Here is a 21,204-nt window from a genome sequence, read left to right as displayed (position 1 = left end):
AATTTGATTCAATTTTCTATCCAATTGGGCTGCTCAAGATACGAGAGCTCGAATCAGAGTCGACACTATAGGATTCCTTCCGAAACTGTCCGACATAAACGAACTGCCAAAACTCATTCAGAAATCTTTCCAAATCAAACAACAACTAAGCGGGCATGGGTACTGCAAGCAATACCTGCACCGTTTTAAAATAATCGATAGCGATACTTCTCCATGTGACGACTCTACATTACAGACTTTTCATCACTTACTCAGACACTGCTCCCGATTCGAAGCCAAAAGACGTAACCACGTGACCTTATACGAAAACCTTAATACACCTCCGTTCACCATACCGAACCTCCTCAAGAAAAAATCTACAGCAGAACCTTTTTATAAGTTGGCCCGGCACATTGTCCTAAACATAAACGCATTTAACGGTCTGTAGCACTTGAGCAGCGGCTTGAAATAAAATAATAATGGACATTGGCTGTCGAAGAATTAGCACGCGGCGCCGCCGCCCGATGTGTGATTCATCTTTTTATTCTGTACTAGATGTCGCGACATCGTGCGCGTGATATTTAACCAAAAATTATATTATGAGAATTTTTCTAAAGTAAAAGAAACATTAGTTACTCCTTATAACATCAACTACTTGCTTTTAGTGCCGTTAAAATCGGTTCATCCATTTCAGATATTAGCTGAAATAAACATTCAGACAGATAATGTAATATTGGTACGCGTAACGTGGTACTACATGCATAATTATATTCATATGCATGTAGTAAAAAGATATAATTTTAATACTACAAATAGACACTCCAATTTTACTTACTTAAGTAAGTATATATATATATATATATATACTTACTTTGTGTATATATATATATATATATATATATATATATATAGTTAATATTGACAAAAGTAATCTTTGTTGCGTACTCCATGTACATTGAGTGAATAGGTCGAAGACTTTGAATCTGATATTTTAGTCAATCCGTGTGCATTAAAGCGAAAATACATAAACGATTTATTTGGTTCTCGAATTTAAAATAAAAAAAATCTGTTTGTTAGACTTTGTTTACCTGGCTGAGTTTCTTTTTAATGCTTCTATGTAGTATGTAATCCTTTTGTACGTCCACACAAAATGTTGCTGAAGGCGGAACAGTGTGATGACTCCTTGTGCATGTCATCTTTTCTCATGCAACTAACTCTTTAAATCTTATAAAATAGTGTAGTGCAATCGAGTAGCGGTATAAAGTTCCATAAATGTGCTGGTTTGAACGGAAATGTTCTCATAAAACTAAGAGTCGATTAAATGAATTGACCGTGAGACAGTTAACAAATATGGCGCAATTAACGTACGTACCCATTATTTATACATATACTCCAATACCTCACTTTGCGACGTGGTTACGTTTCAAAAACAAACACTACGCAAATTGAAACGCCGCAAAGTGAATTAAGATTTTTTTCTGGAGCAAACCATGTAAAGATCGAAGATAGGTTCCAGGGTTACGAAAATACTATTTTTTAAAAAGAAAATTGAACAAAGTAAACATTTAAAAAACCAAAATAATATAACTCTGCCAATAAATAAATTGGAAAAATTTTTACCTTTTTTGTAACCAGAAACAACACGTAAAAATTTATACATATTTATTATTCTCTTTTAAAAAAAATACCACACACTACATTACAACACACTACGTAATTGAAACTTAACTCTAAAATTAGCAAAACAAAGTGAAAATAAGACTGTATTCAAATTGCGTTGATTTTTAGTTAGAAAGGGAATGCCCGAGTTTTGATGGCATGCCGCAATTAGAAACAAAAGTGTTGCCCTCATTTACAAAAAAAATTAAAGACTCGAACCCAAAACAACGCAACCTCGAAAATCTAACGACGCACAGTGAAAATTAGTACTAATTAAGCAGCGACGCAACTTCGAAAAAAAATGCAAAACGAAACGACGCAAAGCGAGGTATTGGTGTACCAGAGTAATGAGCTTCACAAGTACACGCTTCATCATCATCATCATCTCAGCCGCACAACGTCCTCAGCTCGTGGGTCTCCGCAATAAATTTTGCATATCACCGGCCGTTGTCTACACGTCAGAACTTCAGGACGCTGCGGCGTTCGACCAGTTGACTGCCAAGTACATGTCCACGCTTACAAGTCTAAAAGTTTAATTTGACGCACTTATAAAAATACTGAAATTATCTGGTATGATATTGCTACGGGCTTTGGGTTCGTAATTAAGGATATAGACAGGAATAGATTTGCCAAGAGCGCAAAGAAAGGCCTGCTGAAATACGTTGGTTCAGGAAGTCCCTTCGATGCTCATTGGAAAAATACTTTGATACGCCTCTGACGTTCATTCACTACTTCACTGTAACACTTCTTCTTTCTTTGGTCCTGGGGTCGCTTTCTCGTCATAGATTAAATAATTTTGAACGAATCTGTTTAGTGATCACGTTGCACAATGCTTTAAAATTTCGCAGTGAGACGTTCTGCGACAACATTTTTAATAATACATAAATCGCTAATGCTTGTGACATGTACCAAACGACGATACGGTCTTGACCGAGGTTATTCATGATGCTCAATCAGTTAGTGATATAAACATAGTATATCGTTCAGATTCATAGTAAAATATTAAACAGCGGCTAGTGAGGATGTATGGCAGTGTTTATGAAGGTAGACAGAGGAGGAAGGGAGAGGAGAGTGGACATCGCGGTAAGGCGCTCTCTTGCGCTCGGGGTCGGACTATATTATCAATGCCATTATCCCATATAAGTACATTATCAAGAGGTGTAAATAAATCGGGTTGGGGGTTTTTTATTATAAACAATTGAGTACTAGCCTTTTCTATCTGCTTCGTCCGATAGATTGAGCTAACGGTAGAAATCGCAGCGTTCGGTCATAGGACACACAACAAACAGAGTATAAAAACCAAGTGTTTTACAATAAAAATATTAAGCATCTGCGTATCGTTATATAGGAGACGTACACTCGTCGACGAAATTTGTAATTGTATTTTATAGTCAATAATTGGTTTAAATCTTTTGTGTAACTTGTACATTACACATTTGATGAGTATATGTGCGTAAGATTTATCTTCTTAAACATTTTCTTTTACGTTACAAATTTAATAATAAATTTATACAAGTATACAAGTACTTGTATAAGATTCTTTTTTCAAAAATTTTAATGCTTTTTTATGTCATGATTTTTAGTTTTAAGATTACATTCAAATTAAAAGGCTTTGTATAGAAAGTATTTTTCATATAGGTACTCAAAAACTAATCCGGCTGTGTTTCGTATGATCTATGCCATTGAAAACATATGAGTTCCTTGAAATTCGTTCAGGGTGGTATTGCTATGGTATATGCTTACTCAAGAGTAACCGCCCTCGCGGGTGCCTTCGAGTCTAATCACTCTATGGAGCGTCCACCCCAGCTATTTAAGGGCCCGGCAGCCTGCCATTTCGATGAAATCTTAGTATGTAACGGCCCGGGCCGAGGCTTCCTAGGGAGCCAACTGCTAACTTAAAAGAAATGTTAGACTAAGCGCCCTCAGCGCTCCACTTTATTAATTATGTTTGATAGTTTTCTCATGACAAAGGATGATCGGTTGGTTCGAGGAGCGAGGACCTGCTTTATGGCGCACGGCTGTATTTATTCAAACCGGGTCCACCAGTCACGTTGTTAATCATTTAAGTACTTTTAAAAAGCAATAAAGCTTACGAGCTTGGTATTGGAAAGTGGGTCGGCAGCGCGGGGTGGCCGCCCGTCCGACCTCTCACCGGAAACACGTACATCTGTTAAACTTTGTGACACCCGCAGTTTGTTTGCGCGCCGCAGAAATTGGTTGCGCAACGACGCGAAGCTTTTTATTTATCTTGTTACGACAGCTTGTGTAACGATGTTTGGAGCAGGTGTGTGGTCTTTTAATTGCACGTCGATTATATGTTCAAAAACACTTTTGTGCACGAATGTACGTACACTTACTGAAGTGAATGACATGAAGTGTGATAAATAATGAGTATTACACAATACCGTATAGAGGCGTTATATACGTATAAAATTTTTAACTTTTTGGAAGACATAATATCTCTGGCAGCTTTGTGTGTGTAAAGAACTTCAGCACTCCCCAGTTATCCAAAAGAGAAACTGGGCAGTGCTGAAGTTCTGAAATCAGAAAATCTCTTTTCATTTAAGACGCAATAGCATTTGGTTTACGACGAATCGAATACCCGTCAGTTAACATGAAAGCCTCACAGAACAAAGTTCAACGGACTAGTTTTGGTTTCAGATCCTTTTTATGCATGCAACGCCTGTGTAACGACCTGTGCAATCATACACTTCATCATCTTAGCCTTAAGGCGTCCACTGCTGAACAAGGGCCTCCATCATTAATTTCCGCAAGTAGGATCGGTTAGAAGTGGCCTGCATCCAACATTTTCCGATCAACTTAAGAAAGTCGTCTGTCCTCAAAGACGTATATCCTACCCCTCGTTTGCGGGTCCATAAATTGGACCTTACACCTTCACTATCATTATATCAGCTAATAGACGTCCACTACGAGGTATAGATCTCCTTCAAAGCCGGCCGCGATGACTGCTCTTGTGCTCACTTCCAGAGATTTCCCGTGACCTATGTCGGCGGCCCACTGCTCGCGTCGCGTCTACCGGCTTGTAATAGCCACTGGAGAACCTATCGTCATAACTCTTTTATAACTTATAAAATATAAAAACAGTATGCACAGTTATGCATTCAAATGACACTCTTTGTGACAGAATAATTTTGTTTCAGATAAGAGAGTGCTTCACTCGTGTCGCGCGGAGTATAATGGGCTAGCGGTGACAAGGCCAGTCGCGATGAACGAGAGTCGAGAGAGGATCCGGCGGGAGAGGGAACGGGAGAGGGAGAGGAATACATACAGCTCGCCGCGTTTGGCGCTACGGCGCGTGCTATTGCTGGCCGAGGGGCGGCAGTTCCGCGAGGCCGCGGGCGTGGTGGCTCGGCTGGGCCCGGGCGTGCTGCGCGGCGTGGCAGCGGACTTGCCCGTTGACCTGCTAGTAGACGCGCTGCCACACTCCGCGCACCTCATCGAGACCCTGCTCAACAGGTAACACAATCCTTTAACCAACAGTCCATTTTGTTGTGCTCTTAGATAAGATCACGCGTGGAACTCTCGAAGCCTCGTATTTTTTGTAAACATGTAATATGTATAAAGGAACAGTGATAGCCTTAGAATAGAAGACAAAGATTTGCGATCGTAATTAGCAGGTTCGATCCCCGGGATAAAAACTTGTATAATTTACATTTTGTGTATTAATTAAATAGGATCTGCGCTGCTCACAAACAAGTTTTCAGACAATGAGCAGCAGCGTTCTCTGAGTACCATAATGTCACACCGATGACCACAAATTTTGTCGGAATGCGCTCGATGCAGGCTGCTTTCAACCAGTTCTGCTATAAATCTATGGAGGCCTATGACCAGCTGTGGATGTCCTCCGATTGCAGTGATGATAATGTCTGTATGATGCATGAATCTAAATTCAGCAACATCTCAATAAGGCTACATGAAGTCGCACAGAGGTCTAGGCTAAGCGTCTTTAGCACTTTTTATTCAGCTCGGTTTAACTGTTAACATCTTTTCAAGGCAAACAGTGATTAAAAATGTTAATAGAAAAACCCGTAAAAACTCGAAAAACTTTGTCTTAGAGTAAACTAAAAGTGAATTTATTTATAGAATAGGTACAGACATACACGTGTAACAGAGCCTTACGCCAATGAGACATTGGTGGAAGGTAGCCTTCCTACCAATCATGTGTTGCATTATTATAAACGTACAGACCAAAGCATTACTTATATCATATAAAAAGAAGTGATATTTAATTAATGGTACTTTAACTGAAGTATACTTCGCCCATAGATGAACATTAGCAAACGTTAAAAATGATTTTAAATCATATGTAGCGATTAAAAAAAATTTTGCTAGTGGTTTTTTTGTCCGGCATTCAATAAAGGATCTTAATGCTTTAATATTAAGATGTAAATTGCGACGGCGTTAATGCTCTTGAAAGTTATAAACCGGCGTGTACAGCTTTCAAGTACAAATGTGATAAATGGTCATATGAAACCGAGCGCGCGGCTCCTCCGAGAGAATGTCTCCCACGCTTTTACTCCTTGACGCGGCGGCAGGTGTAATGCGACGGGTTTTTTGCTTCGCGACGGGAAACGTGAAGGACGAGTGCGATCCGCTTGAGGCACTCTCGACTAGAAAGTTTAATGTACGATACGAATTGTCATCATTTTCCTTTTATTATTTTTAACATAACGTACTGACATTTTCAGGGTTGCCATCGCACGGAAAATAATTTTTCTTACACATTTAAATAGTGATTTCTAAGACACCTTTTCTAACCTCAAATTAAAACAATAAAGCTTGAAAACAAACAAACGACGTTTATAGTTTATCACAAAGTTCCGTTTTATTATTGTACAGTTTTATAACCCTATAAGAGAAAAATTTTATGTTAAATTAATATAATTACATATGAGAGTCGTGTCAAAAAGATCACAATTAAGGAAAGTAAAGTTTCTCTCTCTCTCTCTGTCTCTCTCTCCCTCTCTCTCTCTATATATATATTTAAAAAGAACTTTCCGTGGTTGTTAAATAACTTCGGAGATGTATACATTCGGCTTAGTTTGTCGAGAGCACAGTGAGAAGGTTGCTAAACATAGATGACAATGTGCGTTATATTGTCACTGGACAGACTAAATATCACCAATTGCACAGCATTTTTAATTCGGATTAAAAAGTAAGGATGTGTTTACATAGTGGTAAACCATCAAACTCAGTAGTCTTTATTGGATCTATTACGTTTTTTTTATAGGCTTTTTACAAAGGTGATACCGGAAAATGCTCGACTTATCTCTTTGTTTTCTCACGACGAACTAAAGATGCGTTTACATGAAGTTACTGTTAGTTAGGTGTAAATGTGTTCTTGTTATTGTTTAGCATGCTCACGCATTGATCCATTTTATTCTACAACTTAATAAATTTCTGAGGCAACGACGGTAATTAAATCAGTAAAAAGAGTAATGATTAAAAATTAATTGTTTTTTTTTGCATGCGCTTCTCTAAAAAGCGTTCTCATGTGAGTCCATCTTAATATTTTAACTATTATTTTCGCTCACTACAATCATCTGTCCCTCTCACTCTCTTACAAAAGCCCGTTTGAAAGAGTGCTGTAATTACTCTGTTCGACGGGTAGTATTTAGTACTCGTATGATTAGTATCATCACCTTCATTTCAACTGCAGGATGTCCACCGCTGTACATATGGCTTACCCCAATGATTGCTGACAAGACCTGTTGAGATAGAAATAAAAGCTAATAAAAATGTAAATAAAAAAAATGGGAAACCAAGTGATATTGTAATAATCCTATATAGAAATAAAATAATAAAAATGTAAAAGAGTAATGGAGGATGTATGAAAGGCGTTACAGAGCGAAAGGGAAAGACAGAAGAATTGTGGCAAGAATGAAAAGAACGAAAGATCATACGATGTATGAAAGACGATAATGAAAATAAAAAAAAATATGTGAAAAAATTAAATAATGTTGAATAGTCACTGTCCCTCACAAGATGGGGGTACGAGAGGCTCCCAATGGGGGGGGCCATTAAAAAAAACAGGACCTGTTGTAAACCATTTCCATTCTACGTCTTTCGATCATTTATTATGTGTTATTAAATTTCTCTCTCATGGATGACACCGGAAGTTGGACACATTTTTAATTTACGATACAAAAAAATACATATTTCGTAACGGAAGTGAAAACTTACAAGTTAGACGCGAGCGACGGCATGCGTTGAAGAGGTTCGAAAGAGGTCGTTGCACTCTGCTGCGCCGCGACTGGTCGTTACGCAATATCTTATTTAAACACACAAACATACATTAAGTCACGCGAAAAATGACGAATGTATATGTATTAGCTAAATCTACGAATTTGTCTAAATACATAAATGTATGAGTTGTGTAGAAAGGATGTCGACTGTATTGCTAAAGAGATAAACAGAAGATTATGTCAGAGAATTATATAACTAGAGAAGATATACGTGTTTAGCGGGAGGAGGTTACCGGAGGAGTTATGTGTTGCTTCTTTAAGGCGAAGGTCACTAATGTACATGATTCGCGGGAGAAGACGTATGCATCGTGCTTAACTGCGCGATTGTTAATCCGACTTGGACCCGCGTACCGCTAACATTAGTTGCTTCATCTCACAGACGCCCACTGCAAGGCTTAGGCCTCCTCGTGGCAATCCTCTATGGATATACAATAATCGCCACGCTTGGCAGGCAGGTTGCCGTTTGCAGAGTGATACTATGGTGCGCAGAGGATGCTGCAATCCTATATAATTAATGAAAAAAGTGTGAAATACATAAAATTGCATTCCGGGAACCGAACCCGTCAAGTCTATATAATATACTAATAATAATAACGTCACAGTGTCGCTAAGTAAGAGTGTATGTTTTTTTTTTTTATGGCCCCCGCTATTGGGAGCCTCTCGTACCCCCTATTTGGTGTGGGACAGGGACTTTTAGTTGACATTTATTTAATTTTTTCACAGACTTTTTTTATTTGCTTTCTCTTCTTTCATGTGTGCAGTGTATGTTGTTCAAACATCAAAGGACACATACATAACACAAAAATACATTATATTGTAGTCTGTGTAGTTTTATTTATTAAATTCAACCCAGGAAAACTACTAATAGTGTAGTCTTATATCTAATTTATTCCAAAAACTTTATTTAAAAATAATTATTAAGTTCATTGTCTATTTACTCGTGGAGAGGGTTATGCCCGGGATTTTTATACAAGGTCTGGTCATCAATGAGAACATTCGTGGAAGAACGAGATAGAAGATATAGTTCAGCAAATTTTCTATTCGAAGTGGCAGCGGACATGCCACATCAGCAGCAGAACAGAGTGGAGATAACTGAACGGCAAGCAAGCGCCCCGCAGGACCGTCCACCCTCAACACGGACAGACAACATTGTTAGGGTCATCGGAAGACGATGATGTACTGAGAATCTATGGCAGAGTCTCAATTCCAGCTGTGGATGTCTTATGGCGGTAATAAAGACAAAGATGATGAAAGACAGAACAAAAATAGTTTGGATTAGGAATAAAAATGATAATTGCAATAAGTCTTCTTTATGATAAATTTAGCCCACGTGTGGGCACCAATAGACGTTATTGCGGGAGTGTATCGGTATTTAATGGAATCAGGCGTTACTTCGCGGAAGTCCATCCTAAGTACCACCAATATTTAGCCACTTCCGCACATGCAGTGGTAGTCGTGCAATGAAATGCACCGCCCGCCAGTCCGCTGATAAATGCGCATGCGGCAAACAATGCGAATCACACAACCGTCACCGCCAAATTACTCAACACGTGTTTCACCCCTCCACGGGCCATCTTCAGGAGTTATGTTACACCGATTAGTGCCAAACACAGAGTCCGGAGTGTATTGGTCGCCGGGTCAAGGTCGCTTCGACGCTTTGTTACGGACACAGCGCACGCCTCAGTACGCGCGCCGAATGCAGCCACGCGCTCCATTCATTACTCAACATGCAGATAACAATATCACCGAAATCAAACTGACTTCTATCCCGAGTAAGGCGTTGATATTTAGTATAAATAATATATTTTAATTTTTTTTCGTCTGTTAGTAATTCAAAGTACCTCAATACTTTTCTAGCGACCTTACATACAATTCTCGGCATATAATTGACCATTGATAGGGTGTACCATACATTTATCACAAATGAGTTATAGGTTCACCCAGTGGCGTAGCTATGGTATTTGGGGCCTGGGGCAGATTGGGGCATGGTGCCCCCCCCCCTCCTAAAGAGTCTAAATAATTTCAAAATTCAGAACAGAATATAGTTAATATATAATTTTTTTGGTTCAAAATAATAAAAAAATATATATTTTCAACTTTGGTGCCCCCCCTGTTTGTGGTGCCTGGTGCAGCCGCCCCGCTCGCCACCCACTAGCTACGCCACTGGGTTCACCCTTTTAAATCTTTTACACCCATACCCGATCGCCCTGTATATTGGTCAAGTGGAGTTCGTCGCGGCGGGCGTGTGTGACGGTGTCGTCAACTTTCGGAAGTGAAAGTGGTGGGGCAGGTCCGGCGCCCCCCGCGTCGAACCTCAACTCGAATTTATAATTACAGGTTACTTTTTATCGATCGCAGCATCGCAAGCGAGCCCGCCGCTTTGAACTGCGCCGTTCAACTCTCTACTGCTCCTTGAATAGGGCAAGTGGGTATACATGTCCAGTGTATATATTCATTTAAATGGCAAAATTAAAAAAAAAAAACTAAAAATCCCTCTAATAATACAAGTTGAAGTTATTGTTGTACTATTAAGAACGTGTGAGAAAACACAAAAACTGGCTCTGATTTTCGCTGGCTCGTCTCAAATGGGGACAGGAACCCTAATAGCATTATTTTAAGTTCAGTGACTTCATTATTGGAGTCTCTTCAAAATAATTCTCAGCTTGTGGTGGCCGGGAAGCGAAATAGAACCTACACGGCCGAACCGAAGCGTGTGACAGGTCCGAAGTCTCGATTACAAGGCTCGATGAGTTTACTTCAGAGGCAGAGCAAGTAGGGTGGGAGCAGGAATGTTTTCGCATTGCAGGGGGAGTCGCGGAGAGAATCTTTTGTCGTTATTACGACGACCTCTCTTTTTGTCCGCGGGGCTGCAACGCGGTTACACCGGCTGTGGAATTTAATAATCCTTGTCGCCAATTTGTGTTCGACAGTGGATCCCAATATATCCGCCACAAGCAGCCAGGATCAACGTTTACTTGCGAGTATTAGCTCTTTTAACCCTCGTAGTTTTACAATGATGGTGTAAGGGCGACCCCGAATCCCGTGTGTGGCGCGCCTTTGTTTGGAAGGAGACGGGTTGGTAGTTTTCTCCTGACAGGGCTGCTAGTCTTGTCGCATATAGCAATGCAAGTCCGACATAACCAATTCTTGCCGCCGCAGGGCGAACACAAAGGGTTGTTCAAAGTAAAATAAGAAGAAAACATTATATAGGATTTCAAAATAATACTAGTTCTATAGAATAGGGTGCTTATCTTTCACTGGAAATAATTGTAATTGTATAATTACAGTACAAGCGTATATTCGCGCTGCCTTCATTTGCGGTTTCATTATTAGCGGATCCAATAAGTGCATACACAATAAAAGGATTACAATAGGTATCCAATCCACTGTCCATTGTAAATGCTGTCAAAACAGGTCATAAAAATGACTAAACTATGTTGTTGAATGACATCGCCGGGAACTTATGTAAGTCGATTTCGTCACGAACGGAAAAAGAATGAAAGCAACCTTATTACTAAACATATGCAGGATAGTTTAATGTTTATGTTCCGTTCTATGGTAAAAGCCGCAAATGAACAAATACATACAAAATATTTTTGTATATGTTTTTTTATGTTGTCACTTGGCAACGTATCTCCCATAATCACAAAGTAATTAGCATTCCGTATCCACAGTTTCTGTATTCGCGGCACATTTATGGAACATGTACCACGCGAATAAGGAGCGTATACTGAACATGAATAAATCGTTTCTTCAAAATCAGTAATGACATGAGCTTCTCCTCCGCGGCCCGTTCGCCGGCATCCTACAACTGGGCTACGCGTCTCTGCCGGAATGTGGAGTGCGAAAGAGAAAGCCGCGTCAAATCGTCGCATAAATTCGATATATTACTTTTACTAGAGGCTCATAAATCGCCCGCCGCGTAGAAGACAAATACAAAATGGCAATTTTACTGGAAACCACCGGCTATTTTGAAATTCTGAACCTACCACTGTGAAATTTCCTTTTATGTTAAAGTAAATTTATAATTATTGAGTAACAGGTTTAATACTTATTTAGTTTTTATTTTAAATAATCAAGGTGTAATTTTAAACTTTATAAAACCTCATAGAAAAAAACAAAATCTCCATATCTTTACGATCAATTCTAAATTTGAAATTATTTCTATATCTACTTTTAGATGACCACCAAATAATCATACATATTTTAAAAGAACAATCATTTTTGCATATTTGTTCAACGATCGAAACTAGAATTTAATTAAATTGAAACCTGTTGTTCTATTTTACTGTTTCTGAAGATGTTAATGCTGTTAGTCCTAAGGCTTTTACAGCTTCATCGGTACTGAGTTCACGGAGGGGAAGGGTCCGTGAACTAGATTTAAAACTAGAAACTAATAGCTGGTGGGGCGCCTACCAGTTGCACAGGGACGCTCGCACGTTGTTAAGGCTCTTCGCGGTAGCGCTTTGACGGGGTGTGTTGTTGGAGTGTGCTTGCGGGTTGGGACGGCAGCGTGGACCACAGGCGAGCCGAAGAGGGATCCGGATCCAACCACGGTTCGCCCACGCTGTTCGCGGTTAGGGAGCGGGCGGCCGTCCACTAAAAACGGGTATACTTACCTGTTGTTTAGTTAGACAATTAACCCTTAATTAGGCGCATTAAGAAAATCACTCAATTAGGCGCATGGGGTCTTAAATGACCCCAAAAAAACATTGGGAAAGGAGTATCAAAAAGGAATAAAACTTAATGGATTTCTATAGTAATTAATAAAGTTCTTTAATATACTTAACTTTAAGAAACAAATACTTACTATGACATTAAAAATATTAAAAAAAAACAAAACGGTTAATCTCTCTTTAAACTAATTTTTTTGGCATAACCGAGATCAACTTAAGAAATAAAGTTTATTCAGCCTCATCAGCGGAATCTTCTGTTCTGCATCCGACGCAGTAAATCCTTGAGTGTTGCTGACAAATAAATTTACGACACTTGAAGCATTTTTTTGAACAGCGCCCGCGCTTTGCTGTCGATTGATAAACCGCCTTGTTCACATTATAAACTTCGTGGAGCCATTTTTTGTTTTCGCTGGTACAGCACGTAGTTGTATGCGACGTTTTTGGTGATTTTCCACAAGTGCTGCAGCTATTTTCTTCAAGAAAATCCGTCTTGTATATGTCAAAGCCTTCTCAGTATTCACTTTGTGTATGACAAATAGGTTGATGCCAGGTATGTTTATACTCCAGGTATGTAAAATAATATTTTGTCCTCGGGTCCTTACTGCGTTCGATGGTGGTACATACATACATACATACATACACCATTTCACTTTCGGGCCATTTCTCTGAGTATGTCGAGATAAAAAATAATTATCTTCCGTTGATACAGGGATGTCTTGGATATGTTCAGACTCCTCAATTTCGCTTTCTGAATTATGAGCACTATCAATGACAGCATCGTTTAAAGTTTCGTCTTGCGAATCCGAAGCAGCAACATCTTACTCTTCATCAAGCACTTCATTCAGTCATTGCAATACTTGTTTGTCGTTAGGCAATTCAATAATAAAAAAAAAGAAAAAGCATAGAAAAAAACCACAAAAATACATAAAGAAATCATTCCGTATCAAAATAGACACATACAAAGATAAATAGTAAACAATATACTAATATAAACACAAAAAAATCACAAAAGTAAAAACTTACCTTTGCCGTAAAAATGGAACGTAACTGGGCGCATGGGGTCAGCTCTCTAAAGGACAGCGATGTGTGCGCAGGAGTTAATGTTCTGGATGCGACTAATTTGCGTACCCCGCGGGAAGTGAGGAAGCTAGAAAGAGCGTTAGCACGCTCTGAAGACTGTAAGCCATTATTTTTTGAATTTCAAGAGGCCCTGACCCCATGCGCCTAATTAAGGGTTAATGCAATTGTGCGCCAAAAATTCATAACAGCGCGTTGCAAACTTTTATCGTTTCTTCCACATAATGTCATCTATGGAAATATTTGACACATGAGTTCGAAGTTTAGTTAAAACACTATTTGACAGCGGTTAATCATATCGACTTTAATTATGACGAGATAATCCTAAAAAAATTGATTAAATGATTACGTAATTTTAAACGCATTTAGTAAATGATCTGTAGTGATGATTTGCATTTAATCTCACTGATGAGAGTAAATGGCTTTTGACCTGGAATATAGACCTGGATGTCTGCCGTTTGAACCGCCAACAACTGACAGTGTGATGAAACTTACACAAGTTTCTTCCGCTTTATCTACCAACTCTAGTTTCGAATGTAGTGGTAATGTTACAGAGTCACTCTGTTTGGCACTAATCGGTGTAACATAACTCCTGAAGATGCCACGTGGAGGGAAAAACACGTGTTGAGTGATTTAGCGGTGGTAGTTGTGTAATTCGCATTGTTTGCCGCATACGCATTTGTCAGCGGGCTGGCGGGCGGTGCACTTTATTGCACGACTACTGCTACATAGCGGAAGTAGCTATATATTAGTCCTTTTCTTACGGTGATTTAGAGATTTAGATTTCGAATGTACATTTTGACGTACTATTCTAGAATATTTTATGCTGTTTTATTTCTCTTATTCGATTTAGTATTTTTCTAGAATTTCTATGTTAACTTTAAACATTTAAATCTAAATACCCGTGGACGGGACCATCGAATTTCTGCGCTCAGATGAAAGACGCAGGACACAAGCTGCGTCTAACCGGTTCTTTTGGATTTTTATTGTTTAGATACATACATAGATTTTCACGCGGTATCCTTACCACTAAAATGATGATTATGAAGGTCAGAACATAGGTCTCCCCCACAGTTTTCCCCGTAGTGGTCTGAAATGAAGATGATGAAATTTATTCACTAATGCGCCATCCGCTTTATTAAGTGCCGCTATCAAATTTTGAAGCCTTGGGACAATGTGTAGATGTGCTGGAAAATTTCACAAGTCTCTGTGCTATTACTGTACACCTGGAACGTGCCTACTAGTACCAGCTTTATACTCAGTCGGTCTCGGCGAGCTGTAGACTTCATGGTCATCATTTCAACCGTAAGAAGTAACCTATAGTTTTCCAGTAAGACCGGTATGAAAGCGGCCTATATCCAGGGTTTTCCAGTGTCTTGATTAGGATCTTCTGTCCACTTTGTGGGTGAACGTCCTACGCTGCCATGTGGGGTTAAAGAAGTATAAATGTTTCGCGCGACAACGAAAACTTGTCAAGTAGAAAGGTTAGGTTAAGCGCTCGAACGAGTTAAATAAACAGCGGGACAGCGCGCCGCTCACGCGCTCTGCACCTTTCACTTCGTTGCTTCTTGGAATCAATCAATTTATTTAAGTTATGCAAGAGTGCTTCGAGAGGTTCTCGAGTGGTCACCACGTGCCGGTGCACGCGGCCACCACAACTTACCCAAGGCCTGGACGCGGGCAGCGCCAAACCCGTAATCATGGCAAACTTTGGGGAAGAATAACTTCCAATGGGCGTCTATCGGCTGATATGATGATGATGATGCCAGAGTTCACCACATGGTGAGCTGAACAAAAAGTCGCATCCGACTTAAGGTTCCGGCGTGGAGTCCACTGTCAGGCTAAAATGAGAATTCGAAGACGCCGGATACAAGTCGCTTCCAACCGGTTCCATTGGATATCCATGGAGAAGACTTAAGTTCATCAGCGGAAGTAAGTCATCAACCGCAGGGTTTGAAATTGATTTTGTTTATATAAGATCGTGTATATAAAAATTCAGTTTTAGGATTTATTTTAACAGAAAAACTTATTCTAAACAATGCTCAGTCCTAAATTAGCCACCACAATTCATTTGTTTTTTTACCAAAAGTTTCAATTATTTAATAAATACAATATGCGATTGTAAGAAGTATTAAACTGTCCACTGTTCCCTAACTTACATATTTTGTAGGAATAGCTAGTTCTGTTTCGGTCCGGACAGACGGTACGTTCAAAGTTTTTTTTTTGAGGAGCAGTGAGGTTGTGCTATTCACAGTAGTATTAACCTAAGAATCGAACCCGCGGCTCGCAGTTAAGATTCTAATCACTGCTCCGCCACTGCTCGAATATTTATTAATCACTATAATCTTTAAACTTGTTCCTATACGACCACGTGACCTTCTTTCTAACGCTACATCTACTCGAATCATTGCCCTGCCGCGTTCTCTACCATTAACATTTTTTTTATTTATTGCCGTGTATTTATAGATGAATGCTAGATAAACATAAGGCCGTTATTAATAATAATAAAAAAACATTATACTTGTCGGAGAAATAGCCACGTTTTTTTAAATAATTTCAGCAACTGATCATACTTAACAACAACCAATATCTAGAGTGAGATTGACACACACAGAGTTGAGACATTCCGGTGGTTCAAGCGGTAACCACTGTCTTTGTGTCTTCGGTGCTATTTTTATCTGACTTGCTTTGCCGCCCAAATGGCATTTGTAGATTTCGCGGGTGCGAGGGGGCGGGGCGCTGAGAGCGCTTAGCCTAACACCTCTTTTAAGGTAGCAAAGATCGAAGGCTCCCTGGGAAGCCTCGGCTCGGGCCGCTACGACTCTCCATGGAGTGATTAGACTCAAGTGTATTCGTAAAAGGACCTCGACTTTGGCTGTCACTCTTCGATAAAACCCGCTAAGGATTCCGTTTCCAGGTTGCCTATTTTCTGGTTGTGTTTTGTAGTTATGTGCAGCTACTTACGGCTAGTAAGACTACCTCTGGTTGCTACCATAAAAGGAAAAAATAGTTCATGATCAAGCTTGATGATCGCCTGCTCTATACGGAGTTATTGGTGTAAAAGCTTTAAAAAAAGCGTTTATATATAATCTTAAAAGCCTGTACACCTATTTTTAATCTCCTTGTATGAAGTGATAGTTCTGAAGCTCTATTGGAATGCAACAGACCAATAACTCAACTAACTTCAGGCAGTAGAGGGTCCGCAAAGAGAGATAGTTAACAAAATTAATTTTAATTTGCAGTAATCCGTGTTTTAAAACGGTTGTTTTTACTTTCTTATTATTTTACTTAATATACTTACTTTTTTTATTTTACTTACTTTATTCAAAAATCTGATTTTTAGAAATGGTATACCAAACATTAATTGACAGCAAATGACCTGTATATCTACTTCTTAAAGCTTTCATACCTACGACCAATCATTCTGCATAGTGACCACTCTGAAAGATGTTTTAATTTTTTTTCTATAGGCGTCAAGCCAAACTTTTGACAATATGAAATCTACAGACAGTGATATAACTATATAAGATATGTGTTCTGTTCTAAGGTTAATCAGTCTAGAAGTAAGTCCTCGGCCTGAGCTGCAATGCGAGTCGGTGGCGTGGCGGCTGGTGGGGCTGCTTGGTGCGGACCAGGGCTCCGGGCTGCGCGCCAGGACTGCTAAGCTGGCGCAGGCGTTGGCGCAGTACGCGCCCGACACCAGGGATGCCGTCGACGCAAGAAGGAGGCAGCTGGACTCCGCCGTCCAAGGTACTTTGTTCATTTCACCACCTACGTATGTCATAAAGAGACTACTAGAACATACTAATATGACAGAAACTAGGATCAAACCTTGGACTCCCCTGTAATGGTTCGCCAAGTGGGAGACTAATCCACGCCTCGTTTACCAATTCGTGCTCGCCACTTGAAATAATTTTGACCTCAACGGCCGTCAGTAATCATATTTATAAGGAAAGCCCTAAATAATTCTTTAAAGTGCCGCAAGTTGCCATCCAAGGGGGATCCTCCTCGCCCCCCGGGCATAGATGCCAAAAAAGAAAAATTTAGGCCATTGTTAAGAAACTCTTTCATGAGCAACTTTTCACAAAACGTAACAGTAATAATGGCTGAAAATAATTAGATAAATAAATAAATCAAATTAAATAGGGGAAAGTATACTAGAACCACATTAAAATAGGATATAAAAACCACTTCTTCTTTTTTATAAATACAGAAGAAGTGATTATTTAATTATCAACTTTGGATAATTTAAAGTGTTCATTTGGACATAGCAACGAAGATGTCGGGAGAATCAAATTTGACAAACAGTAGAATCAAAGTTAGCTCTTGTATAATGACATTTCAACTTAAAATTAAGTGACAAGGCTTCACACGCTCGCCCCGATGTGACAAGAGCCCTCAATAAACAGGCCTTACTTCTGTGACCGCTTCAGCTACACAGCTTTATATTAACATAAAATAATGATTTCCTAATCCTCCGTGTATGCCCAGTGCTTAAATATTTGTTTTTGTATTTCTTGGATAAGAAACCGGTATCCTTCTATTTTTCTTTCATAACTTATCACGCGTTATCTGTGACAAGGCTATTCACGAGTGGGTCAGGCGACAACTGACCCAAGGGTCAGCGACCGTAAAATACATCTCTTAACTAATAGGCTGTCACTTCACGTGTAAGTGAATAAATAAGGTGAAGGTCATTTAGCGTCGTGTTCATTTGCTGTGTATACAACAGGGTCAGAAACCTGGACATTGAAGAGAGCTGGTGTCTATAGTATTTGACATATGCTTTTTACCCGCTGGGGCGCTGAAGGTCTGAAGTGTAAACCACAGACCTGCAAGCGCAGGTTAGGACGTCAAACTTGTTAAGGTCTATTGAATCCGTGTGGCCAACCCTAATGGTCTTATTGGAAATCTATTTAGTGGCTGAAATGAAAGGGATCAATATATCTATGTACATAACGATACTTGACTTGTGGTGCCGGAAGAAGATACTGCAAGAAGGAAGGAGGAAGATGTACCCAATCACAAATGAAATAAAAGATTGTGGTGTGAATTAAACCGCATGACTCTTCCATACGGAACAATATTACGGAAGGCGTCCATCTGCCAACAATACGATTATTCACTCCTTGTTTAAAGTGTGAAGTCGGTCAGGACTCACGGGTTGGCACTTGGAAGATAAAATATTAAGGTCCAAGAGATATTGTTAATCAATGATACAGGGTTGTCACTGCTCGTAAACAAATTTCCAGAGGTTGGGCACTGACGCGCTGCGATCGCTAACTTGTCTACCAAGCGTGGCGAATATGGCACCTCCGCATGTATACCATGGGCTCCCCCATATGTCTTTCTGTAGGTTAAAATGACGATGGTAATCCCACCCTGCCTACCATTATCAGAAGGATCACATACGTGCTCGGATGGTAACTCGACTTCACCCGCTAATCGCGTAAACAGTTCCTACGGCTCTCGGATGGAGATTACATTGTGCCGGTTGTGTTGTTAATAAATCATATTGAAATCACTTACGAATTAAAAAATAGATGTTTCTATGACCCACCGTTGCGGCGGCGCTGTTCAGTATCGTATAAATCGACCGTTAGTTCAGACTGTGAAACTTTCCCCAAGTTCACCATTACGTCTTGTGTTTAGATATATATATTTCAGTTCAGCTCCGTTTGATGGTCACGTAGTGTGATAACATTGTAGTTAGCTAGCCCCGGTTCTTTGTTCGTCAGTTTTATTATATTAATACACTGCTATACACCCTATAATACACATACATACATACATACATACATAATACCTCACTTTGCGTCGTGGTTACATTCCAAAGAAACATGACGCAAATTGAAACGCCGCAAAGTGAATTAAGATTTTCTATAGCAAACCATGTAAAGATCGAAGATAGGTTCCTGGGTCACTAAAATACTAATTTTTAAAAAGAAAATTGGACAAAGTAAATTTTATAAAAAACAAAAATAATATAACTCTGCCAATAAATAAATTGGAATAATATTTACCTTTTTTGTAACGAGAAACAACACGTAAAATTTTATATAAATTTATTATTTTTTTTCTTTAATTTAGCAAAATAAAGTGAAAATAAAACTGTATTCAAATTGCGTTGATTTTTAGTTAGAAAGGGAATCCCCGAATTTTGATGGCATGGCGCAATTAGAAACAAAAGTGTTGCCATCTTTTGGAAAAAGAGAAAATTAAAAAAAATTAAAGACTCGAACCCAAAACAACGCAACCTCGAAAATCTAACGACGCACAGTGAAAATTAGTACTAATTAAGCAGCGACGCGACGAAAAAAAAACGCAAAACGAAACGAAGCAAAGCGAGGTATTGGTGTATATATATATTTCATTATCAATTTATTTTTCATTGTTCATTAACGATAGTTGTATAGTGTAAACAAAGTGGCGGCCACAAGTCAGTAGACACGGCGTGGGTAAGTTACTAAGTAACCGACGACACAGTTTAAGTTGGCAGGTCATCGTAGCGATCTTTGGAGGTCTATACCTTACAGTGGGCGTTTACTTGTCGACATGGTGATGATTAATGCAAAACTTGAAGTACAAAGGATGTTCTTATTGGAAAAGTCAATTTCATTCCGACAATCATTGGAAGAACTTAGATGAGTTTTTTTGTAAAAGAAGTAGATGATGGAGGATATGAAAATTAAGATATGTGGCTTTAATGTTTCGATAATGTGCTTTAGAATGTCACTCACAAAAAAGGTAAAAGACTTTACGGATGGGTTCACAGAACAACTGCTGCACATGGACCCACTCATCTTCTTTGGACGACTTTAACATGATCGTCTTTCTATCTTGTTGATGGTCGTAATGTGCTTCGTTTGTCGGTCTTATACATTAAGACACAGGCAAATCTAAAATAAATCATACGAAATATATGAAATAAGAACAAACGGCAAAGTCTTTTAGATAACCATTGAAATTATTTACATGCATATTTTTGAATTATGATGTACTTCGCAAACAAAAAACCGTGAAACAGCGTTACGGAAGGCCATAGTGACCGCATACATTATGCTGTTGGTTAATAAATAAATGAAAAATAATGAGTTAAACGACTAAATGTAAGAACATTATGATATAAGTGAATGCCGAAGGAAGCGCTTCCTTTGGCGAAGCTCAAGCGTGAAGATTCGTCAGCCGATACGGTGGCCGCATCACGCGGAAGCGAGTGCCCATATTGTTGGTCACCTTCACCAAAGTCTTCATCTATCTGTTTTATTGCTTATTTAAATTAATCATTAAATATGGAATCATTCTTTTATCATCATCGTCGTTACTATCATTTCAGCAGTAGCACATCCACTGCTCGATATAGTCTACTTAGGGTTTACAATACCGAACTAAAATCTGAATACCGGTATTTGATATTTGAAATATCGAGATACCGGTTTCAAAACCGGTATTATTCATAAAAAAATTATTAGTTCTATTTTTACTTAACTCAGTTGTTATATTGACTTGTTAACGAATAATATATGAAGTCCAATAAATATTGTTCT

General features: G+C 39.1%; 1 protein-coding gene across 1 annotated transcript in view; it reads left to right on the top strand.

Annotated features, from left to right (window-relative positions):
- Positions 1–4,864: 4,864 nt before the first annotated feature.
- LOC137926053 (uncharacterized) overlaps positions 4,865–21,204 on the top strand; it is a 31,088-nt gene continuing 14,748 nt past the window's right edge. The window contains exons 1-2 of the mRNA XM_068769590.1: positions 4,865–5,115; positions 17,205–17,407. Coding sequence (XP_068625691.1) covers positions 4,865–5,115; positions 17,205–17,407 — 454 coding nt within the window. The remainder of the gene's footprint in view (positions 5,116–17,204; positions 17,408–21,204) is intronic.

Source organism: Battus philenor, unplaced genomic scaffold (genome assembly GCF_028537555.1).
Source record: "Battus philenor isolate CCGP_79_NKW_IND1 unplaced genomic scaffold, ilBatPhil1.0.hap1 SCAF_28, whole genome shotgun sequence".
NCBI classification, from domain to species: Eukaryota; Metazoa; Arthropoda; class Insecta; order Lepidoptera; family Papilionidae; genus Battus; species Battus philenor.
Note: the sequence above shows the minus strand (reverse complement) of the source record. Positions and strands in the feature narration are given on the sequence as shown.